The 22,621-nt window shown below is 52.3% G+C and overlaps 3 protein-coding genes across 8 annotated transcripts; 2 read left to right on the top strand and 1 right to left on the bottom strand.

Moving 5' to 3' along the window:
• Positions 1 to 84: 84 nt before the first annotated feature.
• On the top strand, positions 85 to 1,739 carry OXLD1 (oxidoreductase like domain containing 1). The gene is made up of 2 exons (XM_043496370.1): positions 85 to 215; positions 979 to 1,739. Exons 1-2 carry the CDS (start codon positions 156 to 158, stop codon positions 1,456 to 1,458), a joined length of 540 nt encoding a protein of 179 aa, XP_043352305.1. The 5' UTR covers positions 85 to 155; the 3' UTR covers positions 1,459 to 1,739.
• PDE6G (phosphodiesterase 6G) lies at positions 1,567 to 13,566 on the top strand. Of its 6 annotated transcripts, XM_043496371.1 has the most exons (5): positions 5,117 to 5,531; positions 6,636 to 6,772; positions 11,479 to 11,684; positions 12,582 to 12,622; positions 13,338 to 13,566. In XM_043496371.1, the coding sequence occupies exons 3-5, from the start codon at positions 11,539 to 11,541 to the stop codon at positions 13,412 to 13,414; spliced, it is 264 nt and encodes an 87-aa protein (XP_043352306.1). In that variant the 5' UTR covers positions 5,117 to 5,531; positions 6,636 to 6,772; positions 11,479 to 11,538; the 3' UTR covers positions 13,415 to 13,566. The 6 variants fall into 6 exon arrangements, with proteins under 6 accessions (XP_043352307.1, XP_038228174.1, XP_038228173.1 ...); XM_043496372.1 differs by lacking the exons at positions 5,117 to 5,531; positions 6,636 to 6,772 and adding an exon at positions 1,567 to 1,700; XM_038372246.2 differs by lacking the exons at positions 5,117 to 5,531; positions 6,636 to 6,772 and adding an exon at positions 1,572 to 1,700 and having other exon boundaries at positions 11,469 to 11,684.
• A 1,390-nt stretch (positions 13,567 to 14,956) lies between these two features.
• On the bottom strand, positions 14,957 to 22,322 carry TSPAN10 (tetraspanin 10). Its single transcript, XM_038371893.2, has 3 exons — positions 21,788 to 22,322; positions 17,061 to 17,665; positions 14,957 to 16,005 (listed from the first exon to the last, which is right to left on the bottom strand). The coding sequence occupies exons 1-3, from the start codon at positions 21,914 to 21,916 to the stop codon at positions 15,681 to 15,683; spliced, it is 1,059 nt and encodes a 352-aa protein (XP_038227821.1). The 5' UTR covers positions 21,917 to 22,322; the 3' UTR covers positions 14,957 to 15,680.
• Positions 22,323 to 22,621: the final 299 nt, after the last annotated feature.

Raw genomic sequence — 22,621 nt, 5'->3', positions numbered from 1 at the left:
CCCCCTCCAGTCCCCCGCTCCCATTGGTCCGCGTCCCCAGGGACCGCCCCCTCCGCAACTATTGGTTCGCGCCTGCAGGAACTGCTGCGGCTATTGGCTGAGGAAGCTGTCGCTCCTACGGAGACCCGGCGGGTTGTCGGGGCGCCGCGCTCGGGATGTTACTGCAGGGGGCGGCCCGGTGCGGCCGGGGCCTGGCGGGGGGGGCCCGTCCCCAGGTGAGCACCGGGGGCTGTTTGGGAGGCAGCAGAGTTGGGGGAGGGGAGCTGGCATGGGAGCGGGGGGGCTGGAGCGGGCGGCTGTATGGGGGAGGGGACCGGGGGGCTGCGTGGGGGAGGGGAGCTGGCATGGGAGCGGGGGGGCTGGAGCGGGCGGCTGTATGGGGGAGGGGAGCGGGGGGGCCTGTATGGGGGAGGGGAGCTGGCATGGGAGTGGGGGGGCCTGTATGGGGGAGGGGAGCTGGCATGGGAGTGGGGGGGCCTGTATGGGGGAGGGGAGCTGGCATGGGAGTGGGGGGGGCCTGTATGGGGGAGGGGAGCTGGCATGGGAACAGGGGGGGCAGGAGTCGGGGCGGTGGGGGAGGGGAGCTGGCATGGGAGCGGGGGGGCTGGATGGGGGAGGAAGGCTGGAGCAGGGGGGCTGTATGTGGGGGAGGGGAAGGAGGCTGGTTGGGGGTGGAGGGATTTCCTCCCCATCTTTGGATCCATCTCCTCCATCCCCAGTACGGGATTATCAAGGGCACTTGGTGGGCCAACTCCTGTCTTCCTCCCCGCACCCGAGCTGCTCCTGTGGCCCGGGGCACTGTGAGAGCGGCTGCGAGCCTTGCCTGGTGCTGGGCGAGCTACTGGGCCCACCCCAGGGGCTGTGTGGATAGTCCCATCGGCGCAGATGGCCATCAGAACGATGGACCAGACCTGGCCGTGCGGAGCCCTTGGTGTGTGACAGTTTGACCTCTCTTGTAAGTTTGTTATTAATTGCCAGGTAAATCTACAACTCTTCAGGTGCATGGAACGCTGGAGACTGCAGAGATGTGGGTTTCCTTTCTGGGACAGGCTCCCTCACAGAGACCACCTAAAAAGCTGCTTCTACAGCATTCAGAGGCTTTCCGTGGACATGAAAAAAGCAGATTTTAGCCACCATCAAACTCATTCAGAGACCCGAGGAGATGGCTCTCAGACTGATCCCCAGCAGAGCGACGGAGAGCCCTGCGCTGCAGGGGGCTCAGAGCCTTTGAAAGACACAGAGCCCCCCTTTTCCAAGCCCCCAACGCTCCTTCCCCCCACTAACTGCTGTATGAGTGGCTGCCACAACTGCGTTTGGATTGCATATGTAGAGGAACTGCAGAAACACTACCAGGATGGGGGAGAACAGGCCTTAGCTGCTGTGGAAAAGCACATAGAAGATGAGAACATTAAAATGATTTTAAAGATGGAAATCAGATTGCGTATGAAGAAAGACTGATGCGCACAGCCTAAGCTGTTGGCTCCTGCCATGGCTCCTCTATTCCCATGGCACTACAAACTCCAGAGAGAGAGTGCCCATATTTATTTATTGTCCCGTCTCCGAAAAGGCTCCTCATTTAATATAATTTGTCCATCTCCTTTGAAGCTTGGTTCTTGGGCTCGAAAACCCAGGTTGACTACTAGTTGGTAAAGGGTTGCCTTTATTTATTGGCATGAGTTGCAGTACTTGGCGGAAATTGGGTGAGAATAAATTTATACCCGTGTGCTTAAAAATGTGAACCTCTTCTAGGCCTGCCTTTCTGTTCTGGGCTTGTTCAATGCCTTCTGTGACGGGGCCCTGGCCTGTGACCTGGGCTCCTAGCTGCTACTACTTCACGTTTTGTCTCACGCTTAACTACTGAGACAAAACGTGAAGTACGCTGCTTTAAAAATATTTGTTTAACATCTAGGCTGGGAATCCCAAAGGGGACTAAGAATTCAGCACCCAAATCCCACATTCTCTGGGAGTTTGTCCCTTAGCCCTTTTTAAAACCCCTGCTGTAGTCTAGATGAGTGTTCCTCTCTCTCTCCCCTGATGCACGGCCAGCTGGGTTCCCCTCTGGATCCTCAGCACTGCTTCCTCATCCAGCTCCTTGGTGGCTGGAATTGAAGAGCCTAGTGCATAACCGCAGAGTGACAATAGCATTCCCTGGGAGGGCCTGGAAACCCTTTAGAAAGTACCCTGTTTGCTGTGTCTTTCTAAGCTTAGTAGAGGCCTCAGCATGTTGTAAGCATTTGTTGAGGCTTTCTGTCATGTCAGCCCCTCTGATGGGGTTGGCTGCAGGAATTCTGCCTTTCTTCTAAGAGGAGGCCTTGCAGGGGTTTGCTAACCTGTCCCCTCGTCCTCTTGAGAAAATGGCTTTTCCCCTGGGCCAGTGGGATTTGCTGGCCCACTGGGTTCAGAGGTGAGTGTATTCAGCATGGGATACCTGTCCCTGTGCAAGGGGGTTTCAGCAGTTACCAAGCAATGGGACCAATCTTCTGCCATGCTGCTCGTTCTGGTTAACCCTATATGGTTGCAGCTGACTTTTGGCACCCCAGCCTAGTCAGAGGGCAAAGTACCTAGGGGTGGTGAGCATGTGGATTGTATCTGCATCACAAATGAATGCAGAGTGTACCTTAGACCACTAGCTGCAGAACACTAGCTGCATATCGGATAAACTGCAAGCAAACAGCAAGCTGGATCTGCATGTTTTAGCAACAGGGCAGAACCTTGCTACGCCACACTAAACCTGAGACTTTTTTCACCCCTTCTCAGCAAAGGTTTAGTAACGGAGCTCTAGCGAGGCCTCCTGATTATATAGCCTGCACTCTGCCAGACTTGCTATCGCTAATTAAAGGGAAACTACACTTGTCCACATACACGATGAAAACCCCATTCACCAGGCAGTGCCCTCACTTTGTTCTTTAGTGAGTTTGCTCCTTCACCTGTTACTTTGCAGCTGTTTGTGAGAATGGGGGAGGTTCCCTTGCATGAAGAAACAACAGCAAATGGGGTTTCTCTTCTCTTCCTGGAGGGGAGAGGAAACTCCTTCTGTAGAGGTGGCTGTGTCCATCTCAGGCACATGTCTGTCCCACCCTCTTCTGTTCAGACATTATCACTGCTGTAGAACTAGGGGGCAGAAGGTATAAATCAGCTGCTGATTGTGGATCCTCTTTCAGCTCTGTAAGGGGGAGATAGATCCCTAGTGACAGTTTGGACTTGGAGATCTCCCCACAAAACATCTCAGTTGAGTCCAGTGCAATGAACGGCCTGGCTTAGCTCTGAATTGTGAAATGAGAACATAGCATTTATTTCCCTGGGATGAAGGTTTCCTTGCTTGCTAGAGAGATCAATAAACAGCAAAAAGCAACTTTGGGGATTTTACAATCAAAATTGCAGCTTAGTGCAGAGCTGCAGTGCTGGGCTCTGCCTGATGGGGGCTTGCAGCCATGCCATCAATGTTGGGCTCTCTCACCAAGAGCAGGGCTAATCAGCGTTTGCATGGGGGACCTGCAGTGAAAACCCAGGTAGCATAAGGGAGCTGTTCCCGCGGGGTCAGTGCTGGGCCATTGCCCCAGTGTGGTGCTAGGGGGCTCGGTGCTGCTGCAGGTACAGGTTTTTGAGGTGGGATCTAAAACCAACCTGCTGACCGCTCACGTTTGTTAAAGGTTTTAGGTCAGTGTGTGATTTTTAGCTGTGGAGTCCTGCTCCGATTCAAGAGAGAACGATTACCTGCTGCCTCCTTAAATCCACCCTGTTGCTTCCATTGCATACAGTGGCCTTCAATATCTCCTCTGAGAATGGTTCGCTGGCAAATGGCTATGGTGTTCTGCCGTAGATGTGGCTGCATTTCAGGGATTTGCGCATCTGTGAAGGGAACGCGCACTGTACGAGTGGAGGAGGATGGTGGAGAGTCTGTTCCCTGCCTCCAGGAGATGCAGCATGGAAGGCATAGCCTGGTGTGGGAGGGGCATACGTGGCTTTAAAGCCACATTTGTGCCTCGGGGCTGCTGTGGTTGTCAAAATGGCGCAGGCATAAATAAGAGCAGCTGCAGGGCTGCTCTAATTTGCAGCACCTTCCAAGAGCTGCCTAGTGGCTGCTGTGCCATCTGGCGCAGCACAGAAGCTCTGTAGTGGCATGTGCTGTGGAGGCTCCCCTTGCACACGTCCAGCCCCACCTTCTGTACCACACCTGGCAAGGCGGCTGAGCCAGAGCTGCTTTGGGTGATTCAATGCTTTGCACCTATGGAATTTCCTTCCGCACCTGGCACCATAGATCTGCTCCCTCCTCCCCCTCCATGTGCACCCTGAAGTGGTGTATAGAGGCTGTGGTGGAATCTGTCCCACATTCTTTGTGCTAAATGACAGCATTTTCCTCCCATTTGCTAAGGGGTCTGTGTCACAAAGCACCAGCTGCCCTAAAACTTTGCCCGCCAGAGCAGTGCCCTTGCTCCGCTTGGCTGCAGAGTTTGAGGTTCTTAATGAAATCTTGACAGAAACTCAACCCTCCCCCCAGCTGCGGAATCTGGTTAGTGAAGCGGGTGCCACTAAGACCTACTAGCTATTTAGCAGTATGTGCTAATAAAACTCAAGATGGAATCAGTAATTAACAGGGGTCCTTGTCTTTATCAGACAAGTAACCAGTTCAGCTGGTGTCCTTAAAACATTCCTGGATTCACAGAATCCTATTTGCTGAAGCCTACCTAATTGTAATTAGTGGAAGGGCCTGAAGTTCAATTAAAGTGTACTGAGATTATGCCTTTTTATAATTGCTTTAGTGCAAGGGGATTAGCTTTGGAATGATACTCATCCAGCAGACAAACTGGTGCTTCCACAGGAAACCTGGGCAAAGACCAAGGAGTTGCTTTTCCAAGAGATTGAGCAGTGATCAGAAGTACTTTTTTAATGCTTGGTTTCAGAGTAGCAGCCCTGTTAGTCTGTATTCACAAAAAGAAAAGGAGTACTTGTGGCACCTTAGAGACTAACAAATTTATTTGAGCATAAGCTTTCGTGAGCTACAGCTCACTTCATCATGAGCTACGATCATAAGCTTCCGTGAGCTACAGCTCACGAAAGCTTATGCTCAAATTTTAGTCTCTAAGGTGCCACAAGTACTCCTTTTTTTTTTTTTTTTTTTAATGCTTGATAGTTCGTTGACCCATAGGACTCCCTGTCACAGAGATTTATTGTCAACTGAGGCCAACACCTCAGCAGTGGTCAGAAAAGGATTAGACAGTTGAATGGGGAACATCTGCAGTGATAGGATTAAAATGGGGAAGGGATATCAACTTTCATGCTTCACTACTAGGGGAGAGGAAGAAACTTCCCCAGTGGATAGTTAAGGAATAACATACCCACTATGGAGCCTCTTGTGCCTTCCTCTGAAGCAGCTAGCAGTGGCCGCGGTTGAGCACCTGGGAATGAACTTGGTGGACCCTTTCTTCTGCTCCACTCTGGCAATTCCTATGTTCCTAAGAATACCAAACAGCAAATTACCCAGCAGTAATGATCGGGCTTTGCATTAGTACCTATGGCCAGCATTTGCAAAGGTAGGCACCTGAATCCATGCTTGGTTGCTAAGTGAGTAGTCTGATTTTTTTTCCAAGTGGCTTAGGGCCCTGCGGCTTCTATTGACTTCATCGGCCCAGGAGGGGGCCTTACAGCATTGCTAGCCTCGGCAAGGAGGATGCTGTCATGGGGTAGCATCCCAGAGTCCCAGGCCCTTGGTGACCTCACTGCTTTTCAAGATCGGACAGCAGCTTGAGATCCGTATGAGCTGAATCTGGGGCCTATCCCTTGTTGTCATGGGGTTTTCTGTCTTGTAAGAACCTTGGGACAGGGACTTCATCTCCTGGTTTGTTTGCTGTCATGCTAATTGCACTTTATCTGTTATTAATTAATGTCCTTGCTCAGCTTGTGTGGTCTTTGGACTGTCTGAATACATGTGCATGCAGCACCTAGCGCAATGGGCTGGGATCCATGGGTGGGCCTTCTAACCATATGGCAATACACATGAGTTGGAAAGGGAAATGTCATGTGCCCATAGGCAGAGCTTGGTGAACACTGCAAAGATCTGGGCCCACTTTCTGAGCCCCATTGCAGTCACTTTGCATGGTCTTCTAGCAAATGTGGTTCATGGCAAGAGGGTTCTGAAAATCGGCCCATTTGACCCCAGTATTGCAGATTTGTGCAAAGCATGTTTTAAATTGACAGCTGGGACAGCAGGTTCTGAAAGGGTCAGTCAAGGATCCTGCGCTCAGACTAGCTCTGCTGTCTGGAATATTTGTGATGGTCGAGCTGCAGGCTGAAGTCTGCTCACGGGAACTCCTGGGTCATTGATTGCCAGCCAGGGATCTCCCAACAACAAGCTTCTAAACTGAAGAAGAGGCAAAATCCATCCAATAAATTATTTGCTAAGAATTATTCTGCCCCAGACACAGCACTGCACACTGAAATATTGCACAGAGCCAGAGAGTCAAGCAAATGCCCCTGTGGAACAATAAAATACGCAATCAAATGGGCGGGAGCGGACGGTGTGTTACAATAGCATTACCCCAACGCCTCTCTTTCACCCACCCCAAACAATGTACATACCATTAGAAATGAAATCAGCTTACCCATTTTAAAGGAAGGGTCATAATCCTATTATCCAGGAGCAGAATAAACCCACCCGCCCGCAAGAACCATCCAGAGTGTCGTCTATAGGACACGGACCCATCGCCGACAGTCAGAGCTGGCTGGGGCTAGTGCCAGCCCAGTGCAACTGGCCCTGTGAAACATCTGCAGTGGGGTAAGTAATCCCCTCTGCTTTCAATACACCAAGTGCAGCTGTTCTTCAGCTTCTTGCGTAAGGAGTTGTGCTCCAACCTCCATCTTGCTTATGTCCTTGTCTGTCTACTTCTGCCACCCTGCATGAGACTGTGGTTCCTTTTGTTGGTCTTTAAAATCTAGTTGGTCCCTCCACTGTGGATGCCAAGTGATCCGAGGAGTTTGGAGAGGCAAAGGCAGTCGTTATTCTAGGCCATGGTGCCGTACGCCAATGCGGGATGGACTCAAACCTTATTAGACTGTTGGCATGAAACGGTCCAAGGTAGCTAGTCTGGACAGGTGCCGAAGAACCAAAATAGATAATAGCTGGGGTGCTCTAAGCTGTTGTTGTACTTCCAGCCTGCTGAAGGAACAGCCACGTGTCCCTAGCAAACCTCTGGGCAGCTCGGTCTGTTTCCGAGGGTCAGACAAAGGCTCAGGATCGGAGTTGGTCATGATGGGCGTTTTTTCAAAGAAAATGTTTAAAACATTAATTTTCTGGGATTCTTTTTAACTGAAATGTTTTGGTTTTTTGCTCTTTCCCCTTTTCCAGTTGCAAACTGGAAAGTGGGGTGGGTGGATCCTGGGGAAGGAAAAACCCCTGGAAACGGGGCCGGGGGGGGGGCAGGTCATAGAAAATTTCAGAGAGAAGGGAAATGTTCCTTTTGCAAAAAGGCTGTTTTTTGTTGAAAAATGTTTTTAAAGGGAGAGTGTTGACTGGCTGCTCTTGCCAGGGGAGCCCCAAGTGTCGATCCGTTCCCCTTCTCCTTGCAATCCTTTGTTATGGAGCAAGTAGTTTCCCCTCTAAGGAACGGAGGGGGACTCCCCCCCGCCCAGTTGGGGCTGTTGTCAGTCCCATCAGGCCTGCTAGCCCGCCCCATTAACCTGCTAGCCCACGGCTAGTATCTGCAGAAATATTGACATCCTGCCCTGCCACCCGGGAGAACAGGCCTGCTCGGATTAGCGCTGCTCTGGGGATTTGTAGAGGAGACAGGATACACAAATCTGTCCAGTTGTTTGCAGAGTTTTTTTTCCTCTGGCTTGCTGTGGATTTAGGTGCTGAGGGCCTGCTCCAAAGCCCCTGAGCTGATAGGAAGACTCCCACTACCTTCAGTGGCTGTGGATCAGTCCCCAAATGTTTCTGAGCCAATAGTTAAACTGGCCTTGTTAGAGAGGGGAACTGCAACAGCTACTGACCCTGGCCCCATCCTGCAAACAGGCACGTGTTGCACTATTGCCCAGGAGACTGCTTAATAGATTACACCTGTGCTTAACTTTATTATTTGCACTGAAATAGCACCTAGTGACCCCCGGCCAGATCAGAGCCCTGGTGTGCTAGGGGCTGCTCAGCGCTCACACAGCTTAGTCTAAATACACCATCCAGCCAGTGGGGTAAAGAGCACAGTGAAGTGATGTAACCAAGATATGGCAAAGGCAAGGCTAGAATCCAAGTCTCCTGACTCGCAGCCCCGGGTCCCTTTCCAGCCTAGTAGACCAGACCACCCCCCCCCCCTTGAGAAGCGTTGGTAATGGAAGGGAATGCCACTGAACACAGAGCGAGGGAAATGAGACCCCACAGCTGGAGGAGCCAGGAGGACAGTCTTTTGAAGGAGTGGCATTTGTGAACAGATGGTAACTGCACAGGTGGCTTGGTCAGGGGATCACTGAAATCCCTCACAAGTTTCATGGATATAAAGGTGCTGTAAACAGCACTCACTGTTGAAGACCCAAGCTTCATTGTAGGCACCTCATAACTCTGATCATAAATATATGTAAACGCTAGGGGCTAGAATCTGGCCTCTCAATGCCCAGGGACTAGTAGGCTATTGAATAGCCTGGAAGGGCTGCTTGCGGGATAACGTACTAGCCCATGGGCTTTGGGAGACCAGCATCTGGCCTTTAAAAACTCATTTCTCCTTTCACAAATTATATCTGCCTTGCTAAATCACCTGTGGTTTTATTTGGGAGTGACTGTAACTGGCAATACTTTGCTTGTTTCACCCTGGAACACGTCCCAGAACCGAGACGTTTCCTGGGGACAGAAGGGTGACACTGCTGCAAAAGCCCCTCCATTAGAAACAATGGAATGATAGTAATTTACCAATCCCAAGAAACCATGAGTCAGTGCCCCGCCCTCCCAAAAAAATACAAGATTGGCTTAAAAAATCATGATTTAAAAAATAAATGGGGGAGGGTTTTTTTCATTCCTTCTCTGGTCTTTGAGCCTCTAGGGTTTGCGTTTCATATGCCGCTGTGAGGGCTCTAAAATTACTATGTTGAAATTCCTGCGTAATGACATGATGCAGGGGGACTGGGGCTTGAAGAAAAACACCAGCTCTGAGACTTGTGATCAAACCATGAGAACTGGCAACATGGAGGCGAGTTTGGGTTCCCAGGTACAATCGGGCCGGAGGAGAAGTCATGGGTGCTGCACTCCCCCCAGTTATACCAGTCTCGTGTTTCACAGGAACTAATAGTGCAATCACTGGGTCCCACACAGCTACTAGTAAAAGAACAGCATTAAGGTGGGCGACCGGAGTGCAGTAACCCACAAATTGGCAGGCTGGATGAGAGCAGAGATCCATCTACCCCAGTGGCCAGCCCCAGCTTTTTCAGAAGCTCCCCCCGCCCCCGGGCAATTATAGAATAACACTTCCACCACCTACTCCTTTCAAAGGTCAGTTCATGCACTGAAACATGAAGGGTTAGGGCCCTTCCAAACCTTGGGGGTGGGGGATTGCTTTTAACTCCTGGATGTTTTCATTACCCACAGAAGCGTTCAGTCTTTTTGTGAGTGCAGCTGAGCTTGTGGCCTCAATGGCGTCTTGTGGCAATGAGTTCTGTGGAATAACTGGGCCCCGTGTAAACTATTTCCTCAGATTGGTTTTAAATCTGCTGCTTTTCGCTGATTGAGTGGCTTCTTCTTGTACTCAGAAGGCTACATTGAAGCCACCTGCCTGTCTTCTCTCTCGAGTCATTATGTTGTATTCTTTTATCATGTCCCTTTATATTCATCTCCTAACAGCTCTGTCCTTTCCCTCAAAAGTTAGAAAATTCCAGAATTAAGCTTGCCCATGTAACCTTAATTCTGCCCTTGGTGGGTATGCAGCGGGGGACAGTCTTTCATTACATGATCAAACTGTCTCTTGACTAGGCTATTTTCACTGCCCAAGAGAACGGAAATGCAAACAGCAGCATCCACAATGAACGGTCTCTGAGAGCTCATTTCAAATGCTAATCTTGCGACGCATTATCTGTAGACTTGGATCTTTGTCTTTTTAAATATATATGACTTTTAGCTCAATTGGGGCCCAATAATGCCTGTGCTTGCAGCAGCCCATACTGATAAATGTGTTGGATCAGTGCCTTGGAGCACATACTTCAGGGCCCGCAGTCCCAGGGAGAAAGGACCTGTTTTGTCCTTGCAAATGCACAGTTTAAAACAAGCCAGCAGGGACATTTCAGTCCCACGCAGGTGCTGCTCTCGTCCTTGTTAACAAGCTGTGGCACATTATCCGCCATGCACATGGCTAAGCGTGGGACCCCAGGGCTTTCTGAACACTAACCAGCGGGAAGAAACCTCTGCACAGTGCTGGTCCCAGCAGCCCAGCTGACCTTGCACGCTCAGATCTTCCCTTTGCTAGGACACCAGCAACCAGAAGCAGCTGCAGCCCACCAGCTGCTCCCAGCACCCAGTGTCAGAAGCAATAACAGCACCCAGCAAAGAGCCGCCCAGATTCATTCAGCCCTCTCTGCCCCCAGGTTCCTGAGAGGCTTGGCATGAGAGTCGGGACATTGGGGGTCAGGGGAGAAGGAGCAAATAGTTGTAACTTCAGGGATTTGTTGTTTAAAGAAATAGACACTAAAGCCCCCGGTTTGTCCCATGTTCCCTAGTGCCGTCAATGTCCTTGCAATAATGAGCTTAGAGCTGTCTGAGCTGAGCTAATTCCAAGGTTGCAGGAGCTTTTCTTCTGCAGCAGGGGCGGGGGGCCTGGCAAGTGGGTCACTGAGCCATGGAATGGAGCCCTGGCCCACTCTGGGCTGGTGAGTGGCTAAAACTTTAGTTTAAAGGGCATGGGAGGGGTCTGCATTCCCACTCTGTCCTTGGCCTCTTGTATGCACCAGCCCCCTGACCAGAGCTGACTGGGGGTTGGCCACCCAGCTCCCATTCATTCCCAGAAGCTGGGTAGCTACAGCCCCTTGCAGGCACTGAAAATCTCTGTCACGGGTGGGGACTGAACTGTGGTTGCTGAGCACCGGAAAGCGCAACCCCCTGCCCCACAAGCTAAAGCGGTAACAGGCCGTCAGTTAGTGAGTCAGCCACTAGAGGGAGCTGTGGTCCCATGCACCACCCATATTGCACCCACATTCTCTGCTCCCAGGAGCGAGCAGCCTTGGGTGACCCACACCCACTAGGGTGCCGCTGTGTCCCCCCTCTAGCGGCAGCTGGGTTAAGGAGCCCGCTGCTATGCCCTTGGCTAAGAGGGCTGGGTCTAATTCAGGCATAGAGACTTGTGCATCTAGATCCCTTTCCAGCTACTGCTAGCCCACCCAGGAACACCATGGGACGTTTGCATTGGTGGCCTGTCTCAGCGGGCACCGTGGGCCGCCATCTCCTTGCTCCCTTCACATGGCCAATTATCTTTCCTTCTTTCTGCCTCCAAACCTGTGACCAGCAGGGACCTGCAGGGAGAAGCCGGGACCTGGAGCCAGGGGGACTGCACCAGCAGCTGACACCCCACCGCAGCCATGAGCCTGGAGCCCCCCAAGCTGGAGGTCAAGTCAGCCACCAGGGTGACTGGAGGGCCAGCCACCCCCAGGAAAGGGCCCCCCAAATTCAAGCAGAGGCAAACCAGGCAGTTCAAGAGCAAGCCACCCAAGAAGGGGACCCAAGGGTGAGCACGTAGGGTGGGAGTGCTGTGCACTCAGGGTCTGGTCTCCCCCCCAGTACTGGTGAGCAGGCAGGGCATGGTCCCCTGCATGTGCCAGCAGTGACTTGCCTAACCCAGGGGCTCAGTGCGCTGCCAGCCCTTTCTGGCCAGGACTAACTTCTGGACCTGGGCTCTGCCCCCCAGGAGGAACAGCTGGAACCCCCCTGAGAATTTTATCCTCTGAGAGCTCGGGGGCGGGGCATTGTCACAGCAGAGCCCAGCCCCCATCCACTCTCCCCTTGAATAGTGGTCTTTAGGGCAACCATGTGAGGCTAGAGGGGACTCGAGCGGGTCAGGGTGGCAGGACAGCCCAACAATGCAACAGGAGGGGAGCCTGGCTAGGTTAGCCCTTCTGAGAGCAGCTGGCAGCATCCCAGGGAGACCCTGGTGGGGGCTTTACAAAGAGAAAGGAGTGCCCCGAACAGCAGCTAAATGAGAACCAGAGTCATGAACGTCTTCTCATCCCTCTTGCCCGTTCACTGACCGTGGCCACGGAGACGCAGCCAGCCTGGGGCTCAGTGGTTCAGGCAGGACACTGCAGCAGCGGGATTCTGCAGAGCAGACGGGGCGTGAGCGTAAGGTCCTCTGCAAAGGCTCCACACCCAGAGTGAGCCGTGGATAGCTCCATTCTCCCCTGGGGTGCAAAAAGCCACAGCCACCCCACTGCCCTACGGCGCTGGGGACTCAGGCAAGGGGCTCTTTCAAGGCTGGGTTTCTGGCCAGCAAGGGGTATGGGCTGGAGATGCTCCCCCTGTCCAGCCCCTCGTCTCGCACCCTTCCCCGCAGAGCTGGGGGTGGGCAGGGATGCTCCAGGTTGAGCCCAGGGCAGGGAGAGTGATGTAATGGTGTCTCTCCTTGCAGGTTCGGTGATGACATCCCTGGCATGGAGGGGCTGGGAACAGGTAACCGAGCAGCTGGCGCTTGACTGGTTTGGAAATAGGGAATGTGTTGCACGTGAAAGAGAGAGATGAATGTCACCAGCTGTAGCCAGCCCGGGGCCAGGTCACCCCCACCCCGCTCTGCAGGGGCACCTCAGTCCTGGGGAGAGGCCCACAGCTGTGCAGTATCCACCCCACTCTGCATTTCCACCACTCCCAGCTTGGCTTGTGCTGGACTAACCACCCACAGCTCAGCCCTGACCTCCAGCTCCCCACCCCCGCGGGTTCCCTCCTGAGAAGTGGCTGTCAGCCATGCCCTGGCTGGGTTTGCCCTGGATAAATGGAACCAGGAGTCACACACATGGGTCAATTTCATATATGGCCTAAAACCAGTCTTGAACTTGTGCCTTACTTCCCTCTTCCGCCCCGTCCTTCCCCCTTCGGCAGGCCGCCTTGCCCCCTGCACCATAGAATGAACTTCCAAAACAGCTGGGTGACAAAGGTGGAGTGCCATGGGGAGAGCTCTGCCGTGGGTAAACAGCCCCCAGCCCCATGGCACCAATTTCCACTGAAAAGGCAGGTCACGCTGCTATGGAACAAGCCCCATTTGAACTGGGACTAGGGGCACCCATAGCAGGTACAACGTGCCAAGCAGCTGTGCTGGGGAGAGTGCTTTTCCCAGACAGCCGCCAGATCCTGGCTCACGCTGACGCCTGCCTCTCTGGTTTTCCCCTTTCAGACATCACCGTGATTTGCCCCTGGGAAGCTTTCAGTCACCTGGAACTCCATGAGCTGGCGCAGTACGGCATCATCTAACCAGCCCCTGACCTCAGAATCGAGGCATGTGTCTCCTGGCAGCCCATGTAGGTGTCACTATTTATACAGAGGGTGCTGCAGCTGCTTTTGCGGCTTGTGACCAGACCAGCCTGAAAAAGCTCTTTAAAATAAACATGCTCAGTTGAATCTGCCCTGAGTCTTACCTGGCTTCTGTGCTTTCCGAGCCAGCTCTGCTCCACCCTAGACTCTCCCACACCGCTTGGACATGTTGCTTAACACAGGGTTTCCCCAAGACGTGCTGCGTACCACTAGTCTTATTCACCTCTCAGCTTGCCCAGCCTGCTGGGAGTTAGGCCAGAGCCAGGCCAGTGGGATTTGGCATTTAACATGTGTGCTAATTGTTTGAAAGTCCTGGAATTTTCACTAGTGCTGCAGCCTTGGAAATAAACAGGGGGGAATGGGGGGCACCGAGTCCGCAGTGTGAGGTGTAGAATGATCCTCCCTCTGTTGTGTATTAGCAGCCTTATCTACATGATGTTCTTCACGGCTGTCTGTGCCCCGAGATGCCTAGGGCTGAGCAGGTTCTCTCGGCAGGAGCCAGGGTAGCTTTACATTAGACAGACATCCCCCCCACGAGGCCAGGCAGCTCTTCTCCTTCAAACTTTCCCTGCCCCTTGTCTCAAAACATGCTTCTCAGGCAAGAAGCAGGCAGCCCCGAGGAAATGCAGCCACCTATGGGGGGAGCAGAGAACTTCCTGCTCGCAGGCTGTTGGTAAGGAGCAGGGGATGGGTTGCATAGTGGTAGCATAAACCCTGGCTGCTTGGGTGAACGGAGGGGGGCCAGATTCAAGGCATTTCGTGGTGTGCATAGAAGTCTATCGATTTGAGAGGAGCTGCTTGTGGAAGGGGCTCTGGAAGCTGGGAGTCCAGCCTCCTTTGCCCAGGGATAACTTATACAGCTGGTCCAAGAGGCAAGGCAGAGGGAGCAGCTGGGGCAGTTTCCCACTCAGCACAAAGCCCTAATTGAGCACTTCACATCCTCCAAGTGCTGGGCAAACATTAGTCACCTGCAGACTGCCCTTGGGAGCGGGAGGGGAAGGAACCAGGAACTAGGAGCCTCTGAGTCAGGGGAAGGGTGTGGCAGGGCCGGGGCAGCACAGGCAGGAGGGGGCAGCCTGCCAACACACTGGGCATTCAAGGGTCATCCCTGCACAGACAAGCAGGGCCAAGGCTCTATTCTGCAGGCTGCATGTCATTGCAAGGCCAGGCTGAGGCCCAGTGCAGTCAGTGGAGGGAGCTGTTGGATTGGGCCTTTAACCGCCCCCCCGCCCCTGGTGAGGGTGGGGCAAGCTGGCCGTTCGCTTCCCACGGCCAGGAGTGGGCTTAAGGGGAAGCGAGATGGCCACCGCTGGGCGCATCCGGCCTAGACCGGCAAGGCAGCGATTTCTAAAAGCAGAGCAGCTGGACTCGGTGATCGTTGCTCCTCGTGGGCTCACTCGCCCTGCCTGGTATCTCGCTGCAAGGGGGGGCCCTTCCCAGTCACTCCCCTCCTCCACAGCCATGCACAGCTACAGCTACAGCCATGGTACAGGTAGATATTTATTTGCCAGGTAACTACAAAGCTTTCCGGCCCCAGCTGAGCAGGGGCAAGGCCTCCCCACAGCAAGCAGGAGATGGGAGGCAGCAGCAGCATTTACACCCAGGGCTGGAGATGGGGTGGCATAGGAACCCTTGCCCTCACCTGAAGGCCTGGAGTTCCCCCTCTGTGACTGAGGTCAGAGCCGCTGAGAGAGGGTCTCCCAGCAGCAGTCAAAGGCAGGGGTGGTGCCGCTGGGCTGTTTCTCCTGCGCACACCCTGCTGCTCCAGCCAGGCACGGAGGACTCCACTCCGATCTCCTGCCGCCCGGGTTGCCACTGAAGCAGGCTCAGTGGGGCCAGTGGAGTTCCCTGCCTACACCAGACTAGTCCCAGAACTAAAACCCTCTCCCCCCAGCGGCCCTTCTGCCGCTGCACCAGGGGCTTTTCTTGGGTTGGGTCCATCCCCTTTTCACGTGACACAAGCTGGAATGATGGCGCCATTTGACACTGCAATCCGTGTGTCCGCCAAGGGGGTTACACCGAGACAACCAGCCAGGCTTAGATTCACACGGGAGCTTATGTCAAACAACCTTTCCACGCAGCGAGGCCTCAGGGAACCTGAGCTCGCAGTGGGCCCAGACCGTCCATCTTGCCATGCTGGAGAGCGGTTCTGGGCCCGAGACTCCGCCCCAGGATCCAGCCCTGACCTCCAGCCACGTGCGGTGAGTCACCAAGCCCCGGGCTGCTGCCCTAGCGCTCCAACAAATGCCAGGTCTGCCAGTAACTTAGTTGCCAATAATAAGCCTCCAACTTCAACCAGGATCAGAAACACAAAGTAGGCGCTCAGCACCCCCCCGTGGCCGTGAAGCCACAGGCTCAGCTGGGGCGCGCAGCCGCTCAGGGAGATGATACTTTGAGCCGCAACCTCCTCCATGCTGAGGGCTCCGAAGCCACATTGGGAGTTTGTGATGGTGCCATTCTCCAGGGGATTCAGACAGCAGGAAGCGGGAACGCCGCAGGCTTGCACACCTGGGGAGCTGCAGTTAAAATACCTGCGGGTGAACAAGGAGAATCCATCAGTCTCTCTGGGGGTGACTCGAGGACCCAAGTGCTTGTGTGCTAACCACAGCAGGAACTGGCATTGCTCACTACGAGCAGAGAGAACCCTGAGCGGCAGCTTCGGGGTCCATCTCCCATGGCCAGGAAAGGCTGCAGTGGTTCTAGTCTGAGACCCCTTTGCTGAGTGGCCCACGCTGCACTAGGCTCGAATCAGAACTGGAACACAGGTCTGGGGCTGGCAGCTGGAACCTGAACGGGAACATTACCTGCCAGCACCTATCTCAGGTTGGTTTAATGGTGTCATTTCCTCAGCCCACCCCCACTCCCACACCCCACTATACACAAACACACCGGCCAGCCAAGCAATAGAGGGCAGGCCCAGAGCCTTGAGCTTGCACCGGGGATTCCCTACCCTGCCCTGGAGTTTCATCAGGTTGTTGTAAGAAAAAGCAAAGCAAAGAGCCTCCCTTGCAGGAGAAAGTGGAGAAGTTTGGGGCTCCAGCACTGTAGACCAGCATCTTCCCATGGCCCAATCTCATCAGCTCACTCCTTGTGTGAGCACAACAGCTCCGACAGAGTCTATTCACCCCCCTGGCTCTCAGTCCACACGGAGAGCCGCCCTATGGAGGCCAGGCCCACAAGTGCTTTACAAATACCTTGTGGAGATCTATACGCGCACTCGGCAAGTCAGATCACAATACAGAAAGGAGGGGGCACAGATTGTGCCTTGGCTGGCAAGTTTCCATGAGCTTTGCAAGGACCCTCCACAAGATGCAGCATAAGCTAGGCTGAAGGCATATGGCTGTACCACGCCCCTTGCGAGCACTTACCCTGACATGCTAGGAAGCTGCACAGGGAGCTACAGCATGAGCTTGTAGCCAGGAGCTGAGCCAGCCAATGCTGGCTCTCCTGCATGCAAGGAGCATTTGGACTAGGAATGCCACGGTGCTTTGCTAGCCTGGATAAATGGACTGCCCAAATCCGAGATTTTCCACTACCTCCCAAGTGAGCCAGACAGTGTGGCTGTAGCCCAAACCTTTGTACTCACACATTCATTTTCCAGTCCTGGTAGGACTCCACGCCGCAGCATTGCAAGCCCATCTGAATTTCGTCCATGATGAATCTCAGATCTGGGTCATCCTGGTACCTTAGGACAGCCACCAGCATGGTGTTCTGCAGGGAGCCCTTGATCTGGTGTCTCAGAGAATACAGTATGAGCCCACCTAGAATCTCCAAGATGACAAAAGTGATGACTCCCCCAGTAAAGAACTTCAGCAGGCAGGTGTTTTCATAGAGCGCTCCCATGCAGCCTGCCAGAGAGATGGTGCTGATAGCCAGACCAACCAGGACAAAGAAGAGCATGGGGTCAGAACCTAGGTGGGCTATACGCTCACTTACCAGGGACTCCTTGTCCAGGAGCCCCCAGATCCCAAAGGCCAAGATCAGCAAACCCAGCACAGAGAAGAAGAGGTTCCAGAGGAAGGTCAGGTACTTAATGCAATAGCTGCAGGAATCCAGGTTGTGGCCGGGGGGCAGTAGAAGATCCCATTTTCCTGGGTGCTTCTCAGGCAATCCAGCGTCTGGGTCTCCAGCGGGAGAGAACAGGGGGCCAGGGACATTGGATGAAGAAAGCAGCTTGTCCAGTTTGCGGGTCTGATTGGTGGGAGAAAGAGAGAACAAATCATTTCCTGGCTTAATGAGGAGCAGAAAAGCACAAGCATGTCCTCTCTTCTGGGAAGCTCGCCCCAGTGGGGCTCTTGGACAAGATTTGGTCTTGGCTAAAGTTTTTCTCTGTTGCACTTAAACTTTATCACTTTCCCCACCCCTCAAAACTTTGTTTTTTTCAGCCTCCCTGATTATGAGCCTTAAGTAGGATTTTAATGCATTGGGTTAAGATTCGATTCCCCCGTCACAATTATTGCTTAAGGAAGCAAACATTTCAAATGGCCTTCATTATCATAGCAAGCCCTTTGTTGTAGAAGAGGGGACAGAAGAGTTGCAAACTGTGTCTGGATTTGCCATTGGAGAGAATGAACATGCTATGAAGTCATAGGAGCAATAGCTAGATCTTCAGCTATTTAATTCCTTCTCGTACAAAACTGGCACCCCATTCAGTCAGCACCCGGCTTCCTGAACAGCCTCTCTTCTCAGCTAATCTGCAGCCATTGTGCTCGACACTGTGAAATGGGTCTAATGCTTCGCTTCAAAGCTCTCAAATACCAACCGTGTTATATGTTGGAAGAGTGAGGAGTCCCAGGGCACAGTAAGCAGTAACGTACCTGCACTGTTGCCAACTCTCATGATTTTGCCATGAAAATTATTGTTTCCTTAAAGCCCCAGCTTCTGGAGTCAAGTGGCTATGTGATGATTTCAGCCTCCTTTCTTTAAAGGAAAAGTAAGTTTCTAGCCCTCGTGGCTGTGCAGAAAGTTTCCAAATGTGACCCCAGTGCACCTGAAAGGCTCAGAGAGCAGAAGGCCAATAAAAGAACACCACAGCTATTATTTTTACATCATCCCCTGATTTTAAAGCCAATCTCCTGATTTTTAGTGAGCCTGACTCATGATTTTTGAACATTTGAGGTTGGCAATCCTGCATAGGACCAACAGCTGGCCCAGGTATGGGGTAGTTAGCAAAGGTGAGGGGACCAAGGACAAATATCCGGCAAGTTTTATGTTTGGGGGGAGGGTTCCCCAGAAGGAAACATGTCCAACGCTGACCAATCTCTCCAAAGCTGTGAGTGCTCCTGTCCGGGTTTGCACCAGCGGTTCACCACTGTTGCTAGAGCTGGGAGAGCAGGAGCAGGGATCCCTCGCTGCCATGAGCGAACAAAGAGCCAGGCTCCTTAGCTGCAGCAGAAACCTGTGGGATGTGCAGGGGAAAAGAGCTTGAACTGAAAAAGAGCAGCTGTGGCAAGAGAGGTTTAAGAGCTCCGAAGAGGGGCTGGTGTTTGCCCAGTGCCTGGCTCTGTGGGGTCTGGGCCAGAACTGGGCTGCAATACGGCTAACAGAAGAGGTTGTTCTCTGTAGCCTGTTCTCTAGTCACTGTTCTATTACCAGACGGAGGGCAGCGTTTCTTTAGCGGTTGTTCTCCCGGGGCTGCACGAGGAGGTTACTGCCTTATACCTGTTTGTTAATACAAAGCCCATTTTAAAAAAGCCAAAGTGGAAGCCGTAGACAGCCCCAGAGGCCTGCGGGTGGCAGGGTCTACAGTGGCTTTGGTTTACCTTGCTGTAATCTATTGGTTTTACTCCAGCATAAGTGAGTCATTGCTTACATGTGTGATACTATCTTCCCCAGTCAAACCCAGAGGGATAGGACAGAGCAATACAGTGCTCTGCTTTGTTCCCTTCTGGCCTTCCCTTCCAAGCTCCCACATTTCGCTGGGACACTCCCTCAGGCCGCCAGGACAGTGGGTCACCTTGTTACCCCCCTGCCTCAGCGCTAAACTGGGGGTCAGCCCCCCAGCCTCTTTGCCCCCCAGACAATCTGCCTGGAAGCTCTGCCCTTGGCGTACCCCAGTCCCCGAATGCCTCAGAAGCCTCTTGCTGCAGTGTCCAGCCCCAGAACTGGACACTCACAGTGACCACCAAGGCTGCTGTCCCTGAAGAAACAGCATACACACAGCCGGATGGCTACAAGGATCCGGGCCTTTGTAATAACATCGCACAGCGATCTAGTTATGGTGAAAGCAAATACATGTTTTTGAACAAAGAGCCGAGACTGACCGCGGCACTTGAGGGTCGGGCCCGGGCTGTGGAAAGAGAATGGTTACGTGTCCACATATCTGTTCAGGGGACACCATCATAGGTTCTAATCACATCAGCCACACCATCAAAGGCTCGTTCACATGCATATCTACCAATGTGATATATGCCAGCATGTGCCAGCAATGCCCCCTGCCATGTACATTGGCCAAACCGGACAGTCTCTACGTAAAAGAATAAATGGACACAGATCAGATGTCAGGAATTATAACATTCAAAAACCAGTTGGAGAACACTTCAATCTCTCTGGTCACTCAATTACGGACCTAAAAGTTGCAATTCTTCAACAAAAAAAACTTCAAAAACAGACTCCAATGACAGACTGCTGAATTGGAATTAATTTGCAAACTGAACACCATTACATTAGGCTTGAATAAAGACTGGGAGTGGATGTATCATTACACAAAGTAAAACTATTCTCCTCCCTCCCCCGCCACTGTTCCTCACCCGTTCTTGTCAACTGCAGGAAATGGCCCACCTTCATTATCACTACAAAAGGTTTTTTTGTTTTGTTTTTTTTCTCTCCTGCTGGTAATAGCTCACCTTACCTGATCACTCTCATTACAGTGTGTATGGTAACACCCATTGTTTCATGTTCTCTGCATATATAAAATCTCCTCACTGTATTTTCCACTGCATGCATCCGATGAAGTGAGCTGTAGCTCACGAAAGCTTATGCTCTAATAAATTTGTTAGTCTCTAAGGTGCCACAAGTACTTCTGTTCTTTAAACTGATTAGTGGTTCCCTTTCTTAGTCAGTCCAGGGAGGCTTCTTTCCAGGAATCCCTCTTTGACTGAGCTGCCAGTTTTCAGTCATACCAAGATCCAGGCTCTGATTTTCTCACACCCTCCAAGGGTTTTCCCAGCAAATGGAGAACAAAATATTCCTTTGCATCTCCCTATATAGCCCAATGTTTCTTGTCTTTGCTCCCACAGTCAGGATGGCCCCTTGTGTTCACACTACAGTCTGCTCTGCCATGTCGGTTTCACAGCCTCTCCCAACCTGACTTAATATGCAAATGGTGCTTCCTTTACGGGGCAAAACAGCTGTTTGTTCACTCTGCCTTGTTCCAGACTTGAAAACATTATTTCCGTACAGATACACAATTCCCTTTACAGTGTCAGTACAGACAGTTCACTACGATGCTACTGACCGGCGTGCCATCGGCTTGCCTTTGATACCTTACATCACTGTTTGGGTAAGCACCATGACAGCCGAGTGTTAGGTGTGGCGAATTTGTCAGGCCTGGTAGGACTTGCTGACAGAGTAGTGAACCACCAATGGGCCTCTGTGTCATGACAACTCACTGGGAAGCCTAGCGGAAGGGTTTGAGTGAGGGACAGATGTTGGGAGAAGGAACCCTTTGCCCCACCAGAAGAGGGGGTAGGCATGCTGATTCCATCCCAGGCCCAGCCCAGGTGCTGGAGACAGAAATCTGAACCCAGCCTCATGATACCCCATGGCAAACAAGGCCGCTAGGTCCACTTTAGTTTGCTCAGCCTGATGCCAGACATGATTAGCATTAGTGGCAAGCACAGGAAGGGAAACACACAGCAGTTGGAGAACAGAACTGGGGGGCGGGGTGGGGGAGGGAGTGAATGACTTTGGGAACACATTGTAACCTTAGAGATTTAAGCCAGGGCAAGAATCCTGCTCATCAGCACAAGTCAGGAGTGGCTCTTGACTTCAGTGGAGATGCTCCAGATGTGCCCCTCCCTGACACAGAACAGAGCTTAGGATTTCGTCTCCCCTTCCACCCCACAAGAAGAACACTGGAGTCTTTTATTGTCAGGAGCTCCTAAGACCCCTGAAATCAGTTCTGGGTTTGAAGTTAAGCTGAGTCTCATGAGACTCAGAGACTCATGAGAGCATGACCCCCACATACTCCAAAGAGAAGCACAAAGCCAGCATAAAGAAAAGGAGTACTTGTGGCACCTTAGAGACTAACAAATTTATTAGAGCATAAGCTTTCGTGAGCTACAGCTCACTTAACCCAAACCCAGGCTTTACCTCTAGTAACAACGGGCTCCTCTCATCTTCATCCACCTTCACCTTCTTGAAGGAAAACCGTTCAACAAAGGGGGTGACAATCATGAAGAGCTTCCCTCCTGAGCTTGCCAGGCCAGGTCCAGATGTCATCCTGTTGCAGGCGTCCTCTGCTTTAGCAGGCAGAAGGATCCACAAGCAAGGCGTAGTCAGAGCTCAGGGGCTTGGCAGGCACTTCAGTCAGGCTCCTATCATGTGAGAAGTCACATTTCATGGCTTAAGTAGCCCCTGCAATTAAAGAGGCCCATGCTGACTTGTGCCCTGAGTATACCATTTCTTGAGCTTTTAACAAGCTGTCTTGCTACATAGCTGTGCATACTTCAAGGTTATTTGGTTAAATGGCTGCAAAAAGAAACAAAGTGACCATGTTCGGGCTGTAAGCAGCGGGTAATTACTAAGAACAGGGCTCTGGGGAGATCTCCCACAACATCCTTCCTTGTTGTCATTTGGCTAATTGTAGCTTATTTTATTATTTTTGTAATGTCCTTTCTCTAGCTGTGTCCTTCCCCTGGAGGCAATCAGAGATTTATTACTCCAGCCTGGGGTTTACCTGAAGCAGTTGCAGGTATACAGTGATGTCAAATTAACTATCCCCGGGGATAGAAGCAGGCTGAGAGCTGACCCTCTGACTGCCGTCACTTTCATTCATTTGGCCCTGTGAAAGCAGGTGCTTTGCATTTCTTTAGCGGCCATTGTAACATTTTCAAACACACCTAAGGAAATCAGTGGGCCTTGGCCCCCTAAATACCCTGAAGGACATGAGCCTATGTGACTTAGAAGCCTCCATCGAATTTCCAG

This window comes from Dermochelys coriacea, chromosome 14 (genome assembly GCF_009764565.3).
Source record: "Dermochelys coriacea isolate rDerCor1 chromosome 14, rDerCor1.pri.v4, whole genome shotgun sequence".
NCBI classification, from domain to species: domain Eukaryota; kingdom Metazoa; phylum Chordata; order Testudines; family Dermochelyidae; genus Dermochelys; species Dermochelys coriacea.
This window is presented reverse-complemented; position numbering and strand designations above follow the sequence as displayed.